General features: G+C 34.3%; 1 protein-coding gene across 3 annotated transcripts in view; it reads left to right on the plus strand.

Moving 5' to 3' along the window:
- The window catches only part of Epg5 (ectopic P-granules autophagy protein 5), a 923,436-nt gene that overhangs the window by 20,515 nt on the left and 884,213 nt on the right, over window positions 1–18,708 (plus strand). For 2 of the 3 annotated variants that reach the window (XM_090395201.1, XM_090395199.1), the window contains exon 2: window positions 4,474–4,527. In XM_090395201.1, the coding sequence (XP_090251327.1) occupies window positions 4,474–4,527 (54 nt within the window). The remainder of the gene's footprint in view (window positions 1–4,473; window positions 4,528–18,708) is intronic. The other variant, XM_090395200.1, reaches the window with a different exon arrangement.

Here is an 18,708-nt window from a genome sequence, read left to right on the forward strand (position 1 = left end):
ACTGACCATTATGTCAGTATGTTGGAGTGAGATTTTCTATGTGCCAGTTTTTTATGTGTGATGGTATATTGCCATGTGCACTTTGGCTACATGTTTGGCTAATTTGTATGTGGTTGAATCAGTGCCATCCAGTATGGGACATAATGGCACATTTTGTTTATGTATTTTTGGAAGACCATATATTTGGGGAGGGGGGGGTCCTAGAGTTAAAAGGTTTTAGTTTGTTGGTAACTTCCACAGGCTAAGAAGTGATCTTCTTAAGGAGCCTTTGGAGTGTTCTAATTTGGGAGCTGGTGAGATTATACTCAACAGGGAAGTAGGTAGCCCAATCTAACAATAAAGCATTAAGTTTACCTCTGTAGTCAGTTTGGTCGAGAACCATAGTATTTCCCTTATCCTCTTTGGTGATTACTATTTCTTTGTTTTTCTTCATTTCATGTAGAGCTTTATATTCTCCTTTGGATAGGTTGGTTTTTGGTGGTCTTGTTTTGGTGAGAACACCAGCTACATCAGTCTGGTATTGTTGGTGATATGGTTTGGAGGGCTGCGGATACCACGTTCAATCTGAATCATTTTCTTCAGCCGGTATTTTCTTAGGAGATATGGCGAAATTGTAGCGAAGTGGCAGTATGTTGAGTGCCTCAAGCTTCAAAGTAATGGAAGAAAGATTGATTACAGTGTTGAGTGGTTGTTGAGGTTCAGAGGTAGAGTCCTTTTTCAAGTTTTCAAATTTTCTTATGTGCCGACTCTGTATCTTTTCAAATTCTTTTGCTGGTGAAGCTCACTCCAACATACTGACATAATGGTCAGTTTTGACATCTCCTCCATATTCACAAATGTCCCACTCAAGGAAACCTTAGAGCTCATCCAAGCCAAATTTCCTTCCTATATCTTAGCCCTTTTTCAATTTGCAATGAACTCAGGCTATTTTGTTTGGCAAGAAAAATTCTACAAACAGATAAGAGGGGACAGCCATGGGTTCACCACTCTCCCCACCTCTTTCCAACTTCTTTATGGAGACTTTTGAAGAGAAAGCCTTAAACTCTGCCCCACAAAAAGCCATTGTTTGGCTTCACTACGTTGATGATGTGTTCGCTATTTGGCAACATGGCTCAGATACATAACCCTCCTTAACACACTTAAACAACCAACACCTCCAGAATCCAGTTAATCTTGGAAAAAGAGGAAAACAACAGTCTCCCTTTCCTAGACACTCTAATCACTTGCAAGCCTGACGAATCCTTGGTTTTCTCTAGTTTACAGAAAACCCACCCATACAGGCAGATACATTCATCAGCAATCCCCCCCCCTCTCTCCTCACAACAATATGGGGTTATAAAAACACTATTGTTAAATTTGTTATCTTTGTAAACTTCATAAGAGAATTTACTTGATCACAATTTAACAAGTAGAAACCTTAATAAGAAAATCGTGCTTGCATCTAAGTATAAAATGAAATAAATATATTGAAAAGAATAATTGTTAACTCGTATAAGAACATTGATTGAGTAATATTAGAAAAATGAGATAATTAATTTACAGTATTTAGTTATAAGAATTTTTCATGTAAAAGGCTTGCTTGTTATACACTTGAAACAAGAGATTGTAAGTTATGCTAATTCTTAGAAAAAATAGGTGAGCTGATAGAGTTTGATAAAGCTGATTCATAGGGTTACCTAGAACCGAAATAAAGTCCAAGGTCAAGGTTCCCGATTTAAACACTGCCGCGAGTCGGTCTTGTGCACACGGCCTACCAAAGATGGAAAGTTCAGCAGGGAAACGCCACCCTAACAGGTTACAATAAACGTATTCTAATGCCGGGGGAAAAATTTAGTTGCATGAGGTGCTGGTAGGGTCATAATATAAAAGAGTTAGGAACCCCACACACACACACGAGGTCGTTTGCCAGTTTTCGTTTGGAGGTTACCTTATGCAGTTTCCTGAGTGATGGTCAGGAGTCCCCTCCGTCCACCTCAACATGGAATATTTGTAAGTGGGATTTAGGTCCAGTTTTCCTACCATCAAGAACAAAGGACGCCACATGGTCGGGAAGTAAGGTATTTACTGCATACTAAGCTAACCCTGTTCTAATGGAAGGACTATCAATAGAAATTGTGGATATCCTCATGGCGAATCTGATGACTGCAGAACAGCAGATAGATCGTGTTTCCTTAGAAGAAGCCTGATATGCTGCAACTGAGATAGCTCTCATGATCCCAAGTACCCCAAATATGTCCCACTATAGAAGGAGTTTTTTTTCAGGAATCGCAGACAAGTAACGTCTAGTAGAAGAGCTTCATCAAACGGTATTGTGAAAGATTTTATGTTAATTCTGTTAATTTAATATGGCTGTTGTTGTAATTCGTATTACTAAGCAATTGAAGGACTTGAATGAGAGTTGAACTAGGACTTTAGCTCACTTAATAGTATAGAGAAAGAGGGAACTAATTTATCACCATTGCTGAGCGAGCGATAGTGTGTATTGATAATAGTATATGTAATTTACCCTTAACTGAGAAAGGTCAAGAGAATTGAATGTGGCGTTCATTGTAGCAAAGGAATTGCTAAGCCTACATAACTCTTGTAAATTAATGTGTGTAATCCAGTTGTGTCTAATTGAGTTATTATATCATATTATTGTACTTAACGGTTGAAGGATTTAAGACAACTTAATCATTGACGGGAAAGCTTGTGTGTAGAGTCCTTTGTAACATAACAGTTTATCCCACGTGCTAGTGTAAATTTTTCATTTTTTTATTTTGCTAGACTTATTAACATTGTATTAATTTAGTATTGAATTGGAGTTTTTAGAATTTAATGTATTGTATTGTATTTATGAGTTTAATGAACTTTTGCTTATCAAATATTCAGTTGTTTGAGATTGCCATTCAATGCACCGCTTGTTATAACATATGAACCTAGGTGCAGGGGGGGGAAGAAAAAGTTAAGTTACGAGATCAAAGTTATGACTGCATGATTATTTCACTTCTAGACTTATTTAGGAATATGCTTCATGTTTTAAATTTCTTTATAAACTAAATATCCTAAATGGCAAAGCTTTAAGAAATAAATGATTTAGGATAATAAGAGGAGCAATAGTTTAGATTTATAGTATGGAGGTGACGATACGCAAAGAAAAGGGATAAGATATATAAAGGAAAGTAAAGTATAAGGGAAATATATAAATAAACAAGAATGGGACACAACACTACATAATAGGGTAAAATTAATCTGTTCAGATGACAATGCCCTAACCACTGAATTAAACCACATCCTTAACACTTTCTTAGCCAATGGCTACAACCCCAAAAAAATCCAAAAAATATTAAAACCTGTTAACCACAACGCCTCTCCCTCCCTTCATAACAAAGATTACACAAAATCCATCACCATTCTCTTTATCCGGGGTACCTCTGAAAAGTTAACCAAAATCTTAAAAAAATATGACCTGACTTCTTGTTACAAACCATATAAAAAATTGGCATCCCTTATTCGCTCCACCAAAGACCAACCACTTCCCCTAGACCTACCTGGGGTATAACAGGTCTCTTGCAGCTGTAAACAGTCCTACTTTGGCCAAACAGGCAGAACAGCAAATGTCAGGATTTTGGAACACAAAGACTACATCTGGTTTCACCAGTACAGCCACTCTGGGCTTGCAGATCATGCTCTGGATAACCAGCCACAGAATACTTTGGAAGAAAGCCATGTTAATACACTGCAGCAAATTTAAATAGGAAAGATTGTTCATGGAATCAGCCTGAGCTCTAAAAAATTTTTCCAAATCTCAACAAATTTGGGAATCTTGCTTCTTGAGAACTTCAGCCCATCAGCCAAGACAACCCAATATAGCCTGCTAGGGGGGCACCTTTTGGACTCTAGGAACAACAGTAGTTTTCTCTCTTCTGCTTCATTTGCTTTTTGTAATGCCTGTGTGCACGTGTCATAGTTGCATGTTCCCATGAAGATAGTAATGTGACATTGCCAAAATATAGGAAGTATTTATTAAAGTTTGTTTTAATTGATATTCCAGTATACATTGTAAATTCCTTAAATAATTTAATAGTCGTGCTACCAACTTATAAGCCTATATACAAGAATCATCATCATCAGTCACTGTTATACATTATTGCCAAGTTCTGTTGTTGTGTCAGTTGATGTGAAGTCATTAGCTTGGATATATAGGTAGTCCAGTACTGAAGATATTTCATGTGCTAACTTTGTTTGCTTACGCTTGGATGAAGGATTAAATCAAGAATATAATTTCTTGGCATCTTTAATTTATCATTTATTTCTTACCTAATAACTTTCATATCCTTGGTTAAATTTTATTTGAATGCTACCTTGAATTAATGAAGACTATACCTTCTTAATATGGTGATTTATTATTAAATAAATAATTTGGTTGTATATAAGTTATATATGAAACATTAACTTTGGAATTTCATTTCAAAATTGTTTCATACTTTTCAGAAGGTGAGAATTCATACTGAAGTCCCACATTTTAAAGAGGTGAAAAGTGCTGAGGTATTGTGAATGATTTGATTGTTATTATTATCATCATCGGTCACTGTTATACATTAGTGCGAAGTTTTATTGTAAACACTTTTTAGCATTGCTATTAAAAAAATGTTTTGTATCATTTTACTTAGGCATTATATATATTTAGTGAGCCATCATATTGGGAGATAATATCGATATGAATCATTTAGTTATTATAATCAATCCTATTTAATTCAGATTTTACATTAATTGATATCACTGACATTTTAATAGTATTTGTGAATGTGTGTTCATGCAGGTGCATACACATATCATTTACTTTTCATATCCTTTACTTATTGAATAACAGAAGAAAATATTTTTTTTTGTCATTTCATTCATTGCTGTATGAAAAATCAGTTTTATTATTCCTGATCTCTGTAGAGTTTCATGACTCATCATTGTCGATCTTTCTTAGACAACACAGTCTCTCATACTACACTCTAAACTCATTCTTTCACACAGTGAATTCCATGCTACCACTCTGCATGCAAAACACTTCTTATCCTCTTATTGATTACTTCCCTTCTAACTTCCACTGATGGCTGCTTTCCACCAAAAGAGAGATTTTCTCAGGAGACAAAAGGGGTCTTGTTTTTATCAGACTGGGCAAATTACATGCTTTCGCTATCGTTGTAACCAGTGTTCTACATCATATTTGTTATCTGCCTCTGTACATTCCACATTTGGTTCAAATCTCATTGACCAGATGATAGCAAAATTATCTTGATGTGGTCTGATCTGGGCTTTATGTAATGAACCGTCATCCTCTTAGCCCTGATCTTGTCTGTCTCAGTATTGCAGCAATCATTTGAGCATCTCAGCTTCATAGTCTAACATTCCAAAGACTGGAAACCACCACCTAAGTTAATTGACTCTGGACCCTTCATTCTTTTGAAAACTAGGTACCAGATCTGTTTACAGTAATCTTAATGTCATCGTCATCTGAGCAATTCAGATATAGGCTTTTTATGTCCTGTTCTGCAGAAGAAGTTGGTTTTTCCATCTTAGTCTTGGACATCCCCAGTCTCTTCTTCCTGTAGGTTTATATTTATATGCTAGTTTGGGAATCCTATTGTTATCCATCCTTTCTATGTGGTGTAGACAATTTTGCTGATATTCTTCTATTATATTTCTTGTACAATGTTCTTTGTATCTAATTGTTCTCTTAATTCTGTGTTTTTCTTTTTATCTAATCTAATGAGTCCCAGGAGAGGTCTTAGAAACTTCATTTGTGCTACTTCCAATTTTTGTCTGTATCTTTGTTTTAGAATCCAGGTTTCACTTCCAAATTTGCGAGATGGTTTAGAGGTCATATTATGTAATCTTAATTGAATTTCTTTAGTCATTTGTTTTCCAAAATTTCTTTTAATTATGCCATTCATTCTATTGTAAATTTGTAGTTTTGCTTCCAATTGTGAATCAGTATTGTATTGTGAGATTATATTTCCTAAGTATTTGAATTTTGAAACTTGTTCTGTTATTTTATTGTTAAGCATAATTTTGACATTTTGAATGATGTTTCCACACATTGCCATAGTTTTTGTTTCAGAGATTTTCAGTTTAATTTCATTTTGAGCTATTTCATTTAGATGGTTAGTTGCAATTTGGAGTTTATCTTCTCAATTTGAAATTAGTACTTGATCATCTGCATAAAGTATTGTATTTAGCTGTTTATTATTTGTTAGTTTAATTCCATCTTTGACAGTTGTTTTCCATTCTTTTAGGATTCTGTTTACATAAATGTTGAATAGGATTGGGGATAAGCCACAACCTTGTCTTACTCCTTTATTTATAGTTATAGGTTCTGATAATGTTCCATCTGCAAATTTGATGCAATTTTTTATTGCTTTAATTAATTTATGAGGTATTTTATCATCTTATAATATTTTCCAGAGTAGATTTCTGTTCAAGTTATCATATGCCTTTTCGTAGTCAATAAATAGAAGAAAAGTGGGCAGGTTAAATTCTTTTCTTTTTTCTATGATCTGATGCATTGTGAAAGAGGCATCTGTGCATCCTCTTCTAAAGCCTCATTTGTCCTTGGAATCTTTTGATATTTCCAGATATCATTGAAGAGTTTAAGTAGGTTTTCTTTTAAGCTATTGTCTGCATACTTAAAGAGCTCAATGCATATTCCATCCATGCCAGGCTTTTTCTATTTCTTGAGTTTTTTAATTATTTTTCTAATTCTTCCATTATTATTTCTTCTGTACATTCCTGTATATTGATATCTTCAATTTTGTGTGTTTTGTCATTATTTGGTATTTCTTGTTTTTCATTCCACAATATTTTATAGTGTTCTATCCAATCCTCTTTTGAAATTAGATTATTTCTTAATTAATCATTTTCTGCTGTTTGTAGTTGCCTGAAAATTTTAAAACCTGTTCTTTGTGGTCCAGTGATATTCTGCTCTAATGATTTCATATATTTACTCCATTCTTCTCTGCATATACTTCTGGAAAGCTTTCTGACTTCATCCTATAATTTCTTATATTTTATGTAGTCAGCAGTGTTTTTACTTTGCAGATAGATTTCTTGTCATCATTCTAAGTTCTGAGCCATTTTTTGTTTTTCCTTGATTTGTATCTCAAGCTTTCTTCTGCTGCTTTTAGTATGGTTTCCTTTATATTTTTCCAGTCAGTTTCAATATTGTTTGTGGATGGTTATCTTTTATCTCTTATTCTGCTTTTATATAAGTTTCTAATACTCTCCTGTTGTAGGAGGTGAATTTTAAACTGTTTATTAGATGTTGGGTCGTTGTCTTTTTTTTTTTTCTTTTGAAGTATGTGGTTCTTTTTATGAATTCAAATCTGCTTTCAACTAACATGTGATTGCTATCAATTTTGCTCCCTCTAAAAACTCTTATATCCACGATATTATTATTTAGTGTGTTGTTAATAATAATGTAATCTACTGTTGATTTTGTTCCTCTTGCTTCCCATATGTACTTAGGTATATTTTTATGCCTGAAGAAAGTATTGTTGACTTTTAGATTGTTAAATATGTAGAAGTCTCTTAATAAAATTCCATTGTTACTGATTCTCCCTCTGATCCAGTGCATCCTGTTATTGGGTTACTTACCACTCTAGCGTTGAAATCTCCCATCAAGATTGTTGCTTCATTTTTATTTGTTTCATCAATACATTCCTGAAGTTTTCCATAAAATTCTTCTGTCTCTTCCTCTTTTCCATCTACTGGTGCATAAATTCCAAAAATATTGAATGTTTGATTCATAATTTTCATTCTAACTTTGATTATTCTGTCTGATACCCAAGTATAATCTAAAATTTTGTTTTTCCATTTCTTATTAATCCAAATTGCAACCCCAGATGAAGCCAATTTGTCTTCTTGAACTCCAGAGAAGATCATGACATAATCTTCCAGAATTTGAGATCCCTTCTTTTTCTTTCTTGTCTCAGTTATTGCTGCTATATCAATGTATCTGTTTTTTAGTTCTCTGTTTAGCTCATCAATTTATGTAATCTGATCAAAGCCTAAAGGAACCATAACATCTTTACTTATACAGTTCAGTGTCCTCCACATTACTGCCATTATCTGCTATGCTATCCTCACAGTTTTAGCAATGCATTTCCCAACGTTTTAGGACTTCATCCATCATCATCCCCATTCCTCATCTCCTAAGCTGCTTCTAAGATATCTGTACCAGTTTTATATTCTGCATCTCATCTTTACTTACCAAGTTTTAAAACCTTACAGTATGGAACATTAAACTTCACCCCACTCAATTGTCCCTTCACCAGTCTTTAGCTCCCTTGCAGAGTCATAACATCTGCTCTTCTTCTCATAGTTGCTTCTAACTTTCTATCATCTGCAAACATTTATCACCATTCAAACCTTTCCCAGTATCATTAATTAATTTAAAAGTTAAATGGCAGTGGCCTCAAAACAGATCCCTGGAACATCCTTCTTTTGGGTATTGCTTCTCTATATACTACTTATATGACATCCAGTCTCAAATTCAGCATGCTAATTACTATCTATTCTCATATGTTCCAGTTTAATTACCATTATGTTATGTGACTCAATTCAGAATCTTAGTCCTGTCCTCAATAACTTCTCTTACATGAAATTAGCCTATAATTCAAAGTACAACATTGAAGCAGAACAATTTTGCTATCCTTCTACTCCTTTGGAACTTGGCCAGTGTAAGACTATTAGAAAGGTATGTCATAGTTGTTGTAAACTCCCTGGAAAACATTCCTCAAAACACATAATGATGTATAATTAAACTCTGTATCCTTATTAACATCAAGTTTACTTATTTGTTCATGTAGAATAGTGAACAAATTAATCCGCACAACTGAATTTTCGTTAAGTTGTTGGTTTTGGTTTTGTTTTAGTTCACAATAATTCAGTTTTGGTTTTAGTTCACTATTTTGGTTTTTGACTGTATTTTTTGTTTTAACTGTCTCTACTGTGTTTATTAAGAGTTGTGCTTTTTTAATAGTGTAAACAAGTTGACATTCATAGTGTCAACTTTTGTGTCTCTATAAAGTGGATACATCTCCAAAAAAAAAGCCTTCAAAAATATGTAATCTTTCTCACCACACACATTCATGATTCAAAGACAAATTGCCAATGAGTGTGCTGTTGGTTTGGGTACTGCTAATGTGATTTTAAAAAGGAGATAAGTACCTTTTATTGTGGCAAAGAAAGAAAACTACACCTACTCAAGATCATTTACTAATTAGAAAAGGAAAAATGAATCCAAAATTATCTGCTGTAGACTTAAATAGAGACTTGGCAGCTAGTGAGATTAATGTTTTTGACATACAGTCCATCAAAGACTGTTGGAAGCAGGGAGACTCTCCACAGGCCAAAAAAGAAATAACTGTTGATGAAGGCTATGCAGAAAAAGAGACTCCAGTTGGCAAAAGTGTGCAGAGATTGGACTGTTGAGAAGTGGAAGGTCATGTTCTCAGTTGAGAGCCATTTCTTTGTCCAAGGAGAGAGAGTACCCTATGTTTGCAAATCAGTGGCTGAGAAGACTTCTCCTGCCCACCTTCAGCTCCTAAATACCCAGCTAAAAAGATGTTCTGGGGTGGTTTACACATGACTGTCCAGGATCACTTGTGCCTGCTGACAGTATGATGAATATTTACCAATACATAAAAATATTGGTGAAAAGAGTGGTCCCATGGATCCAGAAAGACAAACTCATCTGCTAACAGGACCTTGCTCCATGCCACACCTTAAAAAAAAAAAAAGAGTTCCTCAAAAATCATAACATCCAATGGCTTCAGTGGCCAGGTCACGCTCCTGACATTAACTCGATAGAAAATTTGTATGCCATAGTGAAAACGAGTCTTGGAAAATTAAATTGTGATACAAAGGATAACTTAATACAATCCATTATAAAAGTATTGTTTCGAGATGCAGAAATAAGCAAAATGTGTTCTATGTTGTAGAGTCCATGCCTAAGCAAATTAATCAACTTATTAGGAACAGAGGAGCACATATAAATTATTAGATAAAGTTTGAGTTTAATTTGTACTTATTTTCTTGTGAAATGAATTTTTTTTTTTTTTAAATGTGAGTGTTTGGATTAATTTGTTTGTTACTGTACCTCATGCCTATTTACCATTACTCCTCCACCTTTCTCACTGTGCATCCTTCTTCATGATTGTGACATCATGCAGAATGTCACAATCACAAGGAAAAATACCATTATGAATTGCTCATTTAATATTTCAACTATATCTGTAGTGGTTATCATTCTACCATTTTCACCAACCAGTATCATTCTTCCATAATAATTTTTCTTCTACTAGCCATATGAATAGAACTCTGAGTTTTTTTTTTCCCCTCATTAGCTAACTGCTGCTCATACTGCACTTTTGCTGCTATTACAAAGTGAATTGCCTACTTCACCTGCTCATTGGACTTTTCATGCATCTTATTATTACCACCCATCTTGTGCTACTTCAATAATTTCTCCTTCCATATTGCATGCCTCATACCTGCATTTATCAGTTTCACCAATATCTCATTTAACTGCCTAATACTTAGAACACATTCAGATGTTACCTCTGCCAGATAGTTCTTGAGTAGGGCCCAAGCAGCATTGGTAACTTTTCCATCTAATTCTTCATTCCATGATATTGCTGCAAACTGTCCCCTGAGTTTTTCATAATCACTAGCCTTATAGTTCTACATATGGTTGGCCACAACCCAGATTATTACTTAATGGTCACTCATACTAATTGGAGAAAGATTTTGCACTCCATTTGTAATAACATCCTCTGGTTGGCCACAACCCAGATTATTACTTAATGGTCACTCATACTAATTGGAGAAAGATTTTGCACTCCATTTGTAATAACATCCTCTGATGAGATTTCTTCATTCCAGTCTCTATTCCTTAATTATAATCATCCATGATGATCACCCTTTTCTTATTTGCCTATATATTTTCTTTTCACTGTTCTCCACATTACCAGTCTTTAGTAATACCCACCTAAATGTTTTGTCCCATCCACCAATGCCTCACACCATACTTCTCAAAACCACCCCCACTATTTGTCCTTTGCATGCTCACCTTAAATAGACGTAAGCTCCCCTCTGCTACCATAAACTCATTCGTCCTCCCTTACTGCCTTGTCTATCTTCACAGAAAACATCATATCTGTCCATTGTTAAGTCAGAGTGAAACAAAATATTAAAGAAAATTATGTTTCACTCAGACTTAACATAGTTCTCACTCTCTTGGAGAAAATAATGATTTTTTTCAGAAATGAATAAGCACTTGTATAGCAATCTTAATTTAGTTTTATGTCTTTTATATTATATTGTATTGTGAAATTTTATTATGTATGGCTGCTTAGTCTCAAATACTATGTAAGTACCTGACAATTGCTGGGAGAGAAATAATATTCAAAAATGCAAAATGGCCGACTTCGGAAACACTTAATACTGTGTACAGGCATATCCGTTAGTAAGCACGGTGCCTTCCCCCCTTCCACCGCTACACTCCGTAAGTTACGAGAGGATTCCGCGTGCGGTGCTAAGTGGTGTGTGATGTGAAGAAAGATGACGTAGATGTTGATGACGAAAGAGAAAGGAGTGGTGCGACGCTTAAAAGTGCATGTAACGCTGGAGATAAGGCCCTTTTAGACGTTTTCATGCTGCTGTGTTCCTGTGCCCTCGTAGGTCCGGCTGGTGTCCTCCACGTGGTTTTCCTTTGTTCAAGAAGATATCGGACGAATGACCAGGAAGCCTGCCAGTCGGAAACTAGCCCAGCAGACTATATTTGTGGAAGACTACAGAAAAATCCAACTATGAAGTATAGAGGGAATCCGCAGTGAACTTCTGAGAATGCGTGAAGTAAAGTAGTCGTAGAAGGCAGATATCTGACGAGATAAGGAAGTTGCCAAAGTAACATACCAGCAATTGGTAAGGTGAAAAATTTTATATCTTCTATCTAGTGGAAATGATTAGGTAGATTTTATTGTATGTGCTACGAGAGACTCTTAGGAGAGTAAAATGATAGATTGAGAGTGAAACAGAATATTGTGCATAAAGTTTATGTGGCAGATAGAATCTAGAAATTACTGCTAAAATTGAAAGAGATACAGAAAGTTGTTTCATGAATTAACCTTGAGAGAGAGATTTACTAGAGTTCTTAATTGAGTCTGTTATATATATATTGAATAGGATTGTCAGAGAAAAATGAGAATAGAATTTGATTCATATTGAGAATGGAATTGATTAACTAGAGTAGCACAACGAGACCAAGTGTATTAAATGTTATTAAATATGTTTCTCAGATTGAGATTTATAGAAAGGATAAAGTAATTGTATATGTGAGTGCTAATTCTCTACCTAGCTTTGATTGTTCGATTGACTCAGTGTTATAACGTGTATTATATGTATTTTTCTTGAAATTAAAATGTTTTGTTTAGATATAAATGTTGTATTGTCTGAACTTAGAACCTATTGCACTTGCTCATAAAATTTAGCGAACCTCAAAAGGCGGGAGAATAGATAATATTGGATCATGACTGCAAGTTGGAAAAATATAGTTGATAAGAGTGAATGCTGACTGCATTCTAACTCCTTGGTCATACAAGTTTAATGTAATCTAGGATTCAGGGTGGCACAGCGAAAATAAATAAATTTCTCTGAATTTGAATAAGGAGTTAGAACCAGTGCTGAGACAAAGAAATAGGCATCCGCCATTTGCATTTTCTTTGTCTCACAAACCAACAGCTTAATTCTTGTCAGGGATTCGGCCTGAGTTGAGTTATGTGAGATAGAAGTTTAAAGTAAATGGTATTAAACAAGAAATAAGAAAAGAATACATAGGAATTATTGAGAGAAAGATAGAATAGAGTGATATATACATATAAAAGATAAAAGAGGGCCCAAAACATAGGAGAGTCGACACAACACCATCTCTATTCTTGTTAGGGTGCCATCTTCATCCAACCATGTCTCACTTATTTTGACATTTTTGGACAAATGAATGTGATAAACAAACATAATAGTGCATTTTTGGTTCTGTAACAAGTCCCACTGATTCCACTTCTCAGATACGCTGTTTCTTCCAGCAGCAAGAAACAGCGTATCCACTTCTCAGATACGCTGTTTCTTGCTGCTGTCATGTCCACTCGCTTACCAATGGTTGGCCTATCTTTCTTGCTTTTAGCCTTACACACTATCTTACCCCTCAGTGACATTCTAATTCTCACTGTCAGTCTTGCATAGTTTCTTACTGTTTAGTCTTGCTTGTCTCTGTACCTGTACTCATGATCTGCTGTTCTCTCTCTCTCTCTCTCTTTTATTTATTTATTTTTTTATTATCCAACTAGTTTCACCAATTTTTTGCTAATCGGCATCTTCAGGGATACAATTGATAACATTTCAAAACACTGGTTAAAAATTAATCCTAAAAGATTCAGACATAATGGTTAGTTTCGATGTCATCTTCTTATTTACCAATGTACCACTTATAGACACTCTTGATTTAATCAAGTCTAAATTTCCCCCAGATATTTTTGAATTATTTCAATTTACCATGAATGCAGGTTACTTTACATGGGGGGGGGGAATTCTAAAGATTAATGGTACTGCTATGGGTTCCCCCCCTCTCTCCCCCATTAGCAAATTTTTACATGGAACACTTTGAAAATAAAGTACTTACCACAGCTACATACAAGCCACATGTGTGGTTATGCTATGTAGATGATGTGTTTGCCATCTGGCCTCATGGACAAGACACTTTGGATGCTTTTGTCACCTACCTAAACAGCCAACACCCCAAAATTCACTTCACAGTAGAAAAAGAATCAAATAACTGTTTACCTTTTCTTGACACACTAGTCGCCCACCTTTCAGATGGATCACTATCTTTTTCTGTTTACAGAAAGCCTACACACACACACACACACACACAGGAAGATACCTACATAAACAATCACATCATCATCCAGTTCAACAGTACAGTATTTTAAAAACACTTACACACAGAGCCAGGGCCATTTGTTCTAACGATACAGCTCTAACCGCTGAACTCCAATACCTGCGCCATACGTTCTTAGCCAATGGCCACAATCCCTACAAAATAGATAAAATACTACATAGGCCCATTACTCTGCCCTCCCCTAATACACAAGAATACAACATCACCATTTCTATTCCCTATATCAGAGGTACATCAGAAAAGATAGCCAAAGTATTGTTGAAACATGGCCTTCGCCCCGCTTTCAAACCTCGTGTCAAGCTGGCAACTCTGATCTGCTCGCCTAAGGATAAACTTCACCCTTTAGCACACCCAGGAGTGTATGAAGTTCTGTGTGACTGTGACTTGGCCTATTATGGGCAAACAGGAAGATCAGTGAACATCCCCCTGGAAGAACATGAAAGATACATTCGCTGCTATTACTATGGCAAGTTGGGACTGGCAGACCATGCTTTGGACACTCCTTCACACAGGATTAGATGGAGGAAAACGAATGTGCTATTTAGGAGTCGTTATAGATCTGAAAGATTATTTTTTGAGTCAGCAATGGCTTTGAAGAATTCTCCTAACCTTCACAAAAATTTGGGAGACGGTTATCCTAAGAAAAACTCCTGGATAACTGCTTTTTTTGTTAGAGGGTGCCAAAAAATAGGACTTTAGATCTTTTGTCTTTTGCAATTATATTGTTTCACTCACTCACTGTCGCATTTACAAGTGTGTTGTGCTCTGATGATGCTGAGTTGAAAATCAGCGAAATATAAGCATTAATAAAACATCTTTGTTGTTAAAAGTGTTTGTGGTGTTGTTAATACCGTGAAAAATAAGTCATGAAGTATCAACTTGTCTGTGTATAGAAAACTTACGAATACTGGACGTTACCTCTATTTCAACTCGTCACATCATATATCCCAGAAACTTAGTCTGTTACTTTCATATCACTTACCAATTGTATCCCTGAAGATGCCGATAGCAAAAAATCGGTGAAAGTAATTGGATAATAAATATTACTCACTTGACTAACATTCCTGAAATGAGTTATAGTTTCTAATATAAGTAGTCAAGAAAATAAGTCACACAATCGTCATAATCCTTGAGTATGTCAATTCCTACGTACCCATACTTTCTCATTTCTCTTATTCGTCGTCTCCACATCCTGATTGTCTCCCCATGTATACACATCATTGCATGTGTATCACCATACTATTTTCAAAAAATCCACGCTACTCACATTATTCATCTTTTGCACCAGTTTTTTTTTTTGAGAGTGAAAAGTTTAGATACCAGCTTTTCACTCTCATCACCATTTTGTTTGAATCAGTGAATATACAAAGGAGTACAACAGAAATTAACCAATACACAATCTTTAAATTATGCATTGTCAGTTATACAACATATCAATTTCGGCTATCACACGGTAAAATTAAATTTAAAAAATTATTTTTAAAAATTAATTATTATGATCTTTTTTTAATGTGACTTTTGTTGAAATGAATTCAACATTCTGTGAATTTGCCATAATTTCTAACATGATAGAAGATTTGCATTGTTCATCTGCTTTCTCAACTGATTTTTAATAAAATTCTGGTTAGTAAAATATTTGCTTATAGAAGTATGTCAAGAGAAGCCCAGATGCATGTCTTCAGTTGATTATATTTGTCAGATAAGCAGTTCCACATGCAGAACACAATTTTGTGTCAGCCATGCTTTCAGAAAGAAACATTTTGTGATATACCTAATTTAAAATGATTATAATGCGTGTACTTTTTTTTTTAAATAAAAATATAAATAATATATCCCCCAATTCTTTTGAAAAACAAAACATAAACCTTGAAAAAAATTTTCAAATCTGCATGCAGCTCACAGGTTAGCAACTCCTGTACTAGCACATACTTTTCAGCTCTCTGTATCATTGGAAGAGCACACTTTTTTTTTTTTTTTTTTTTTTTAATAGCCTAATTTCAATGCTGCATTAAATATATATTATGCATGAATTCATTCTTCTTTTTCAATTTGAAGGAATGCAGAATGCTCTGATCCATGAGTTTATTATGTATGTGCAGTTAGCAGCCAGGTAAATTGAAGAAATATTGTCTTTCATCTGCAGCTAGATGTGCAAGACATCAGTTACATTGTGGTGCAGTGAATGGGAAGCTTGGTTGCCTAAAAATTAGCCTAGAATATCTCGGGTATGAAATAATTTCAGAACTAGACAAAAATTATTGCAGATATATTCCAAAATTCGGTATAATCCATGTAGGAAAACTCTGATATTCGTAAAAGTCCTGGGATTCTGACTTGCCACTGACTTGCAGTTTCACCTGTGTACAATGTGCATTAGCACATGTGGTAATAAGGTGCTACTTTGAACCAGCTAATTTTTTTTTAAATAAATGTCAGTGTGGCTTTATGATTGGCAGAAGCTTTTTTTTTTTAATATCATACCCTTTAGCAAACCAAGGTCATGTCATTTCTTGTAATCCAGTCTGTAGAAAGTGTGATGCCTAATTCTTCTCGAAATAGATTTCCTTCTTTCAGGAAATTCAAATGATCCATAGAAGAATTATTACTTTAGTGCAGTCTAATTCATTTTGACAACTTATGCAAATCAATAGTGTTTGACAATGATTTTTTCCATCTCAGACAATAAATCTTGTCATTTTAGCATAAACCGTAAATGATTCTTTCCATAGTTTCTTGCCTTAGAATGTTGATAATCCAGCACCATACTTTCATTGCTTAATCTCTTAACATTCTTTTTCAGTTTCTTCAATAACTTAACTTTTATTATTGTACAAAAAGTCTTTGTTGTTGTACTTCCTAAGAAACTTTTTCCTCCCTTGCTTTCTAAGGATAAAATTGAAGTAGTGCTTTGAAGCATTGATATTGAGATTAAGAGTGTTCATTAAACTTATACAGGCTGACTTCCTATTTGGTATTCTAAACATACTAAAAAAAAGCGTTCATTTCTCCTAGGTAAATGGATGCAGGCATTTAAAGTATCTTGTCTGAGAGAGAGAGAAAGAGACATTTTGGAAAATTATGGAGACAACTACCATGTTTAGTAAAACTTTAGTTTAACCCTCCTACCGGCCAAGGTGGATGAAATAGAAAGACTACCCCAGACTTTTTCATGGATGAAAACTTCATCGGCATTCTATCTTTTATCAAGTATTTACCATCTTCAGCTGTTAATCCTTAACGGCGATTTGAGAGCCATTAGCGGATTAACTGTAGTCAAGCAGCTTTTGTGTCACTTGTCTTTACATGTACTCTATTACTTCGAATTTTCTTCACTGCACTTGGATATTTGATCGTTTTTTTTTTTTTTTGTAAACAATTTATTCATTGTGTCTCTTTCCAAAAAATAAATAATCAATCCTGAAATGACCATAGATCGGATTTTGCAATGAATATACTTTAGTAATAGTTAATTTGCACCACTTTACTGACAATATAGATTCTTTTTCGCGAATTTTCAAATGTCTGCTTATGTTTAAATATTTATATTTTTAAATAACATTTAGTGAAATAAATATGACATTTTGCTTTCTTTCTTTGCAAAATAACTTTATATTGTTTGTCACATTTCAATTTCAAGAACGATTGTTTTTTTTTTTTTTTTATGAACAACAAATGATTATAAACTGCATTACTTGGTTTCCGATATTGTGTCTTTTTTTAGTATCAAAAATTTATACCTAATGGTATTTTATCAGAGACTCTTCTTTTGCTGAAAATTGCAACAGAGGGTTTTTTTTTCCTTCTTTTTTTTTTTTGGAGGATGCACATTACTATAATATCCAGTGATTAACCACTGTAGATATGCTGAAAATATAATAGGAAGGATATCCTGTATGGAATGATTAAAAATGTGTGCTCATTTTTAGAATTTTTTACTGTAAACCCCCGCCCCTTCCTGTCCTGGAACTGAGTTGCATAACTACTTTAAATTTCTACAGCTTTGAAAGCATTCAGACGATATTCAAAATCTCTTATTTCAGTTTACCATTTTGACAAAAGAAATAAAGCAATAATATTGTTGTATATTGAAGCTTCGAATTCTGTACTCTTTCTTTGAATCTAAAATCAGCAGTCTGCTGAAATTATTCTAAGATTTAGAAATACTATGCTGTATTTTTAGCATGTAAAACTGTATACCACACAAAGAAATTTCAATCGTGTTATTTCTGTTTCTTTTTTTTTTTTTAAAAAAATCTAAATATTACTACTTCTATTTCTGCTGATTGCTATTTCTGAAATACGTCTTAGAAATGCTGGACGGACAATAATCCTCTTAACTAGAGGAAAAGCTAAAAGTCATAGATTACTCTTTTGAGAAACACAAGTTTCCGAGAAGTCGCACGAAATTGCCTCAAGCAAGAATGTCTTGTTTCGTTTTCTGTTGTTCAGATATCCTAACACAGTAAAACTGACATTTCTTTTACATTACATTTTACATTTCTTCTGATGAAGTATTTATGCCAGAAATTATTTTTTTATTTATAGTGATCAGTTTCACTTTTATTATCGAAATTCTAAATTATTTGATAATTATCTTGAAAAAAATTACTGCTATTGCTGCTGCTGCTCTTGCTTGCCATCTCACAAATGAATTGTATATTGGGTATACTTTCTAATATTCCTTTCTGCCCAGTAACAAGTTGTAGACTAATGGAAATTAC

Source organism: Typopeltis vanoorti, chromosome 7, assembly GCF_054136105.1.
Source record: "Typopeltis vanoorti isolate ZY-2024b chromosome 7, IOZ_Tvanoo_1.0, whole genome shotgun sequence".
Classification (NCBI taxonomy): Eukaryota; Metazoa; Arthropoda; class Arachnida; order Uropygi; family Thelyphonidae; genus Typopeltis; species Typopeltis vanoorti.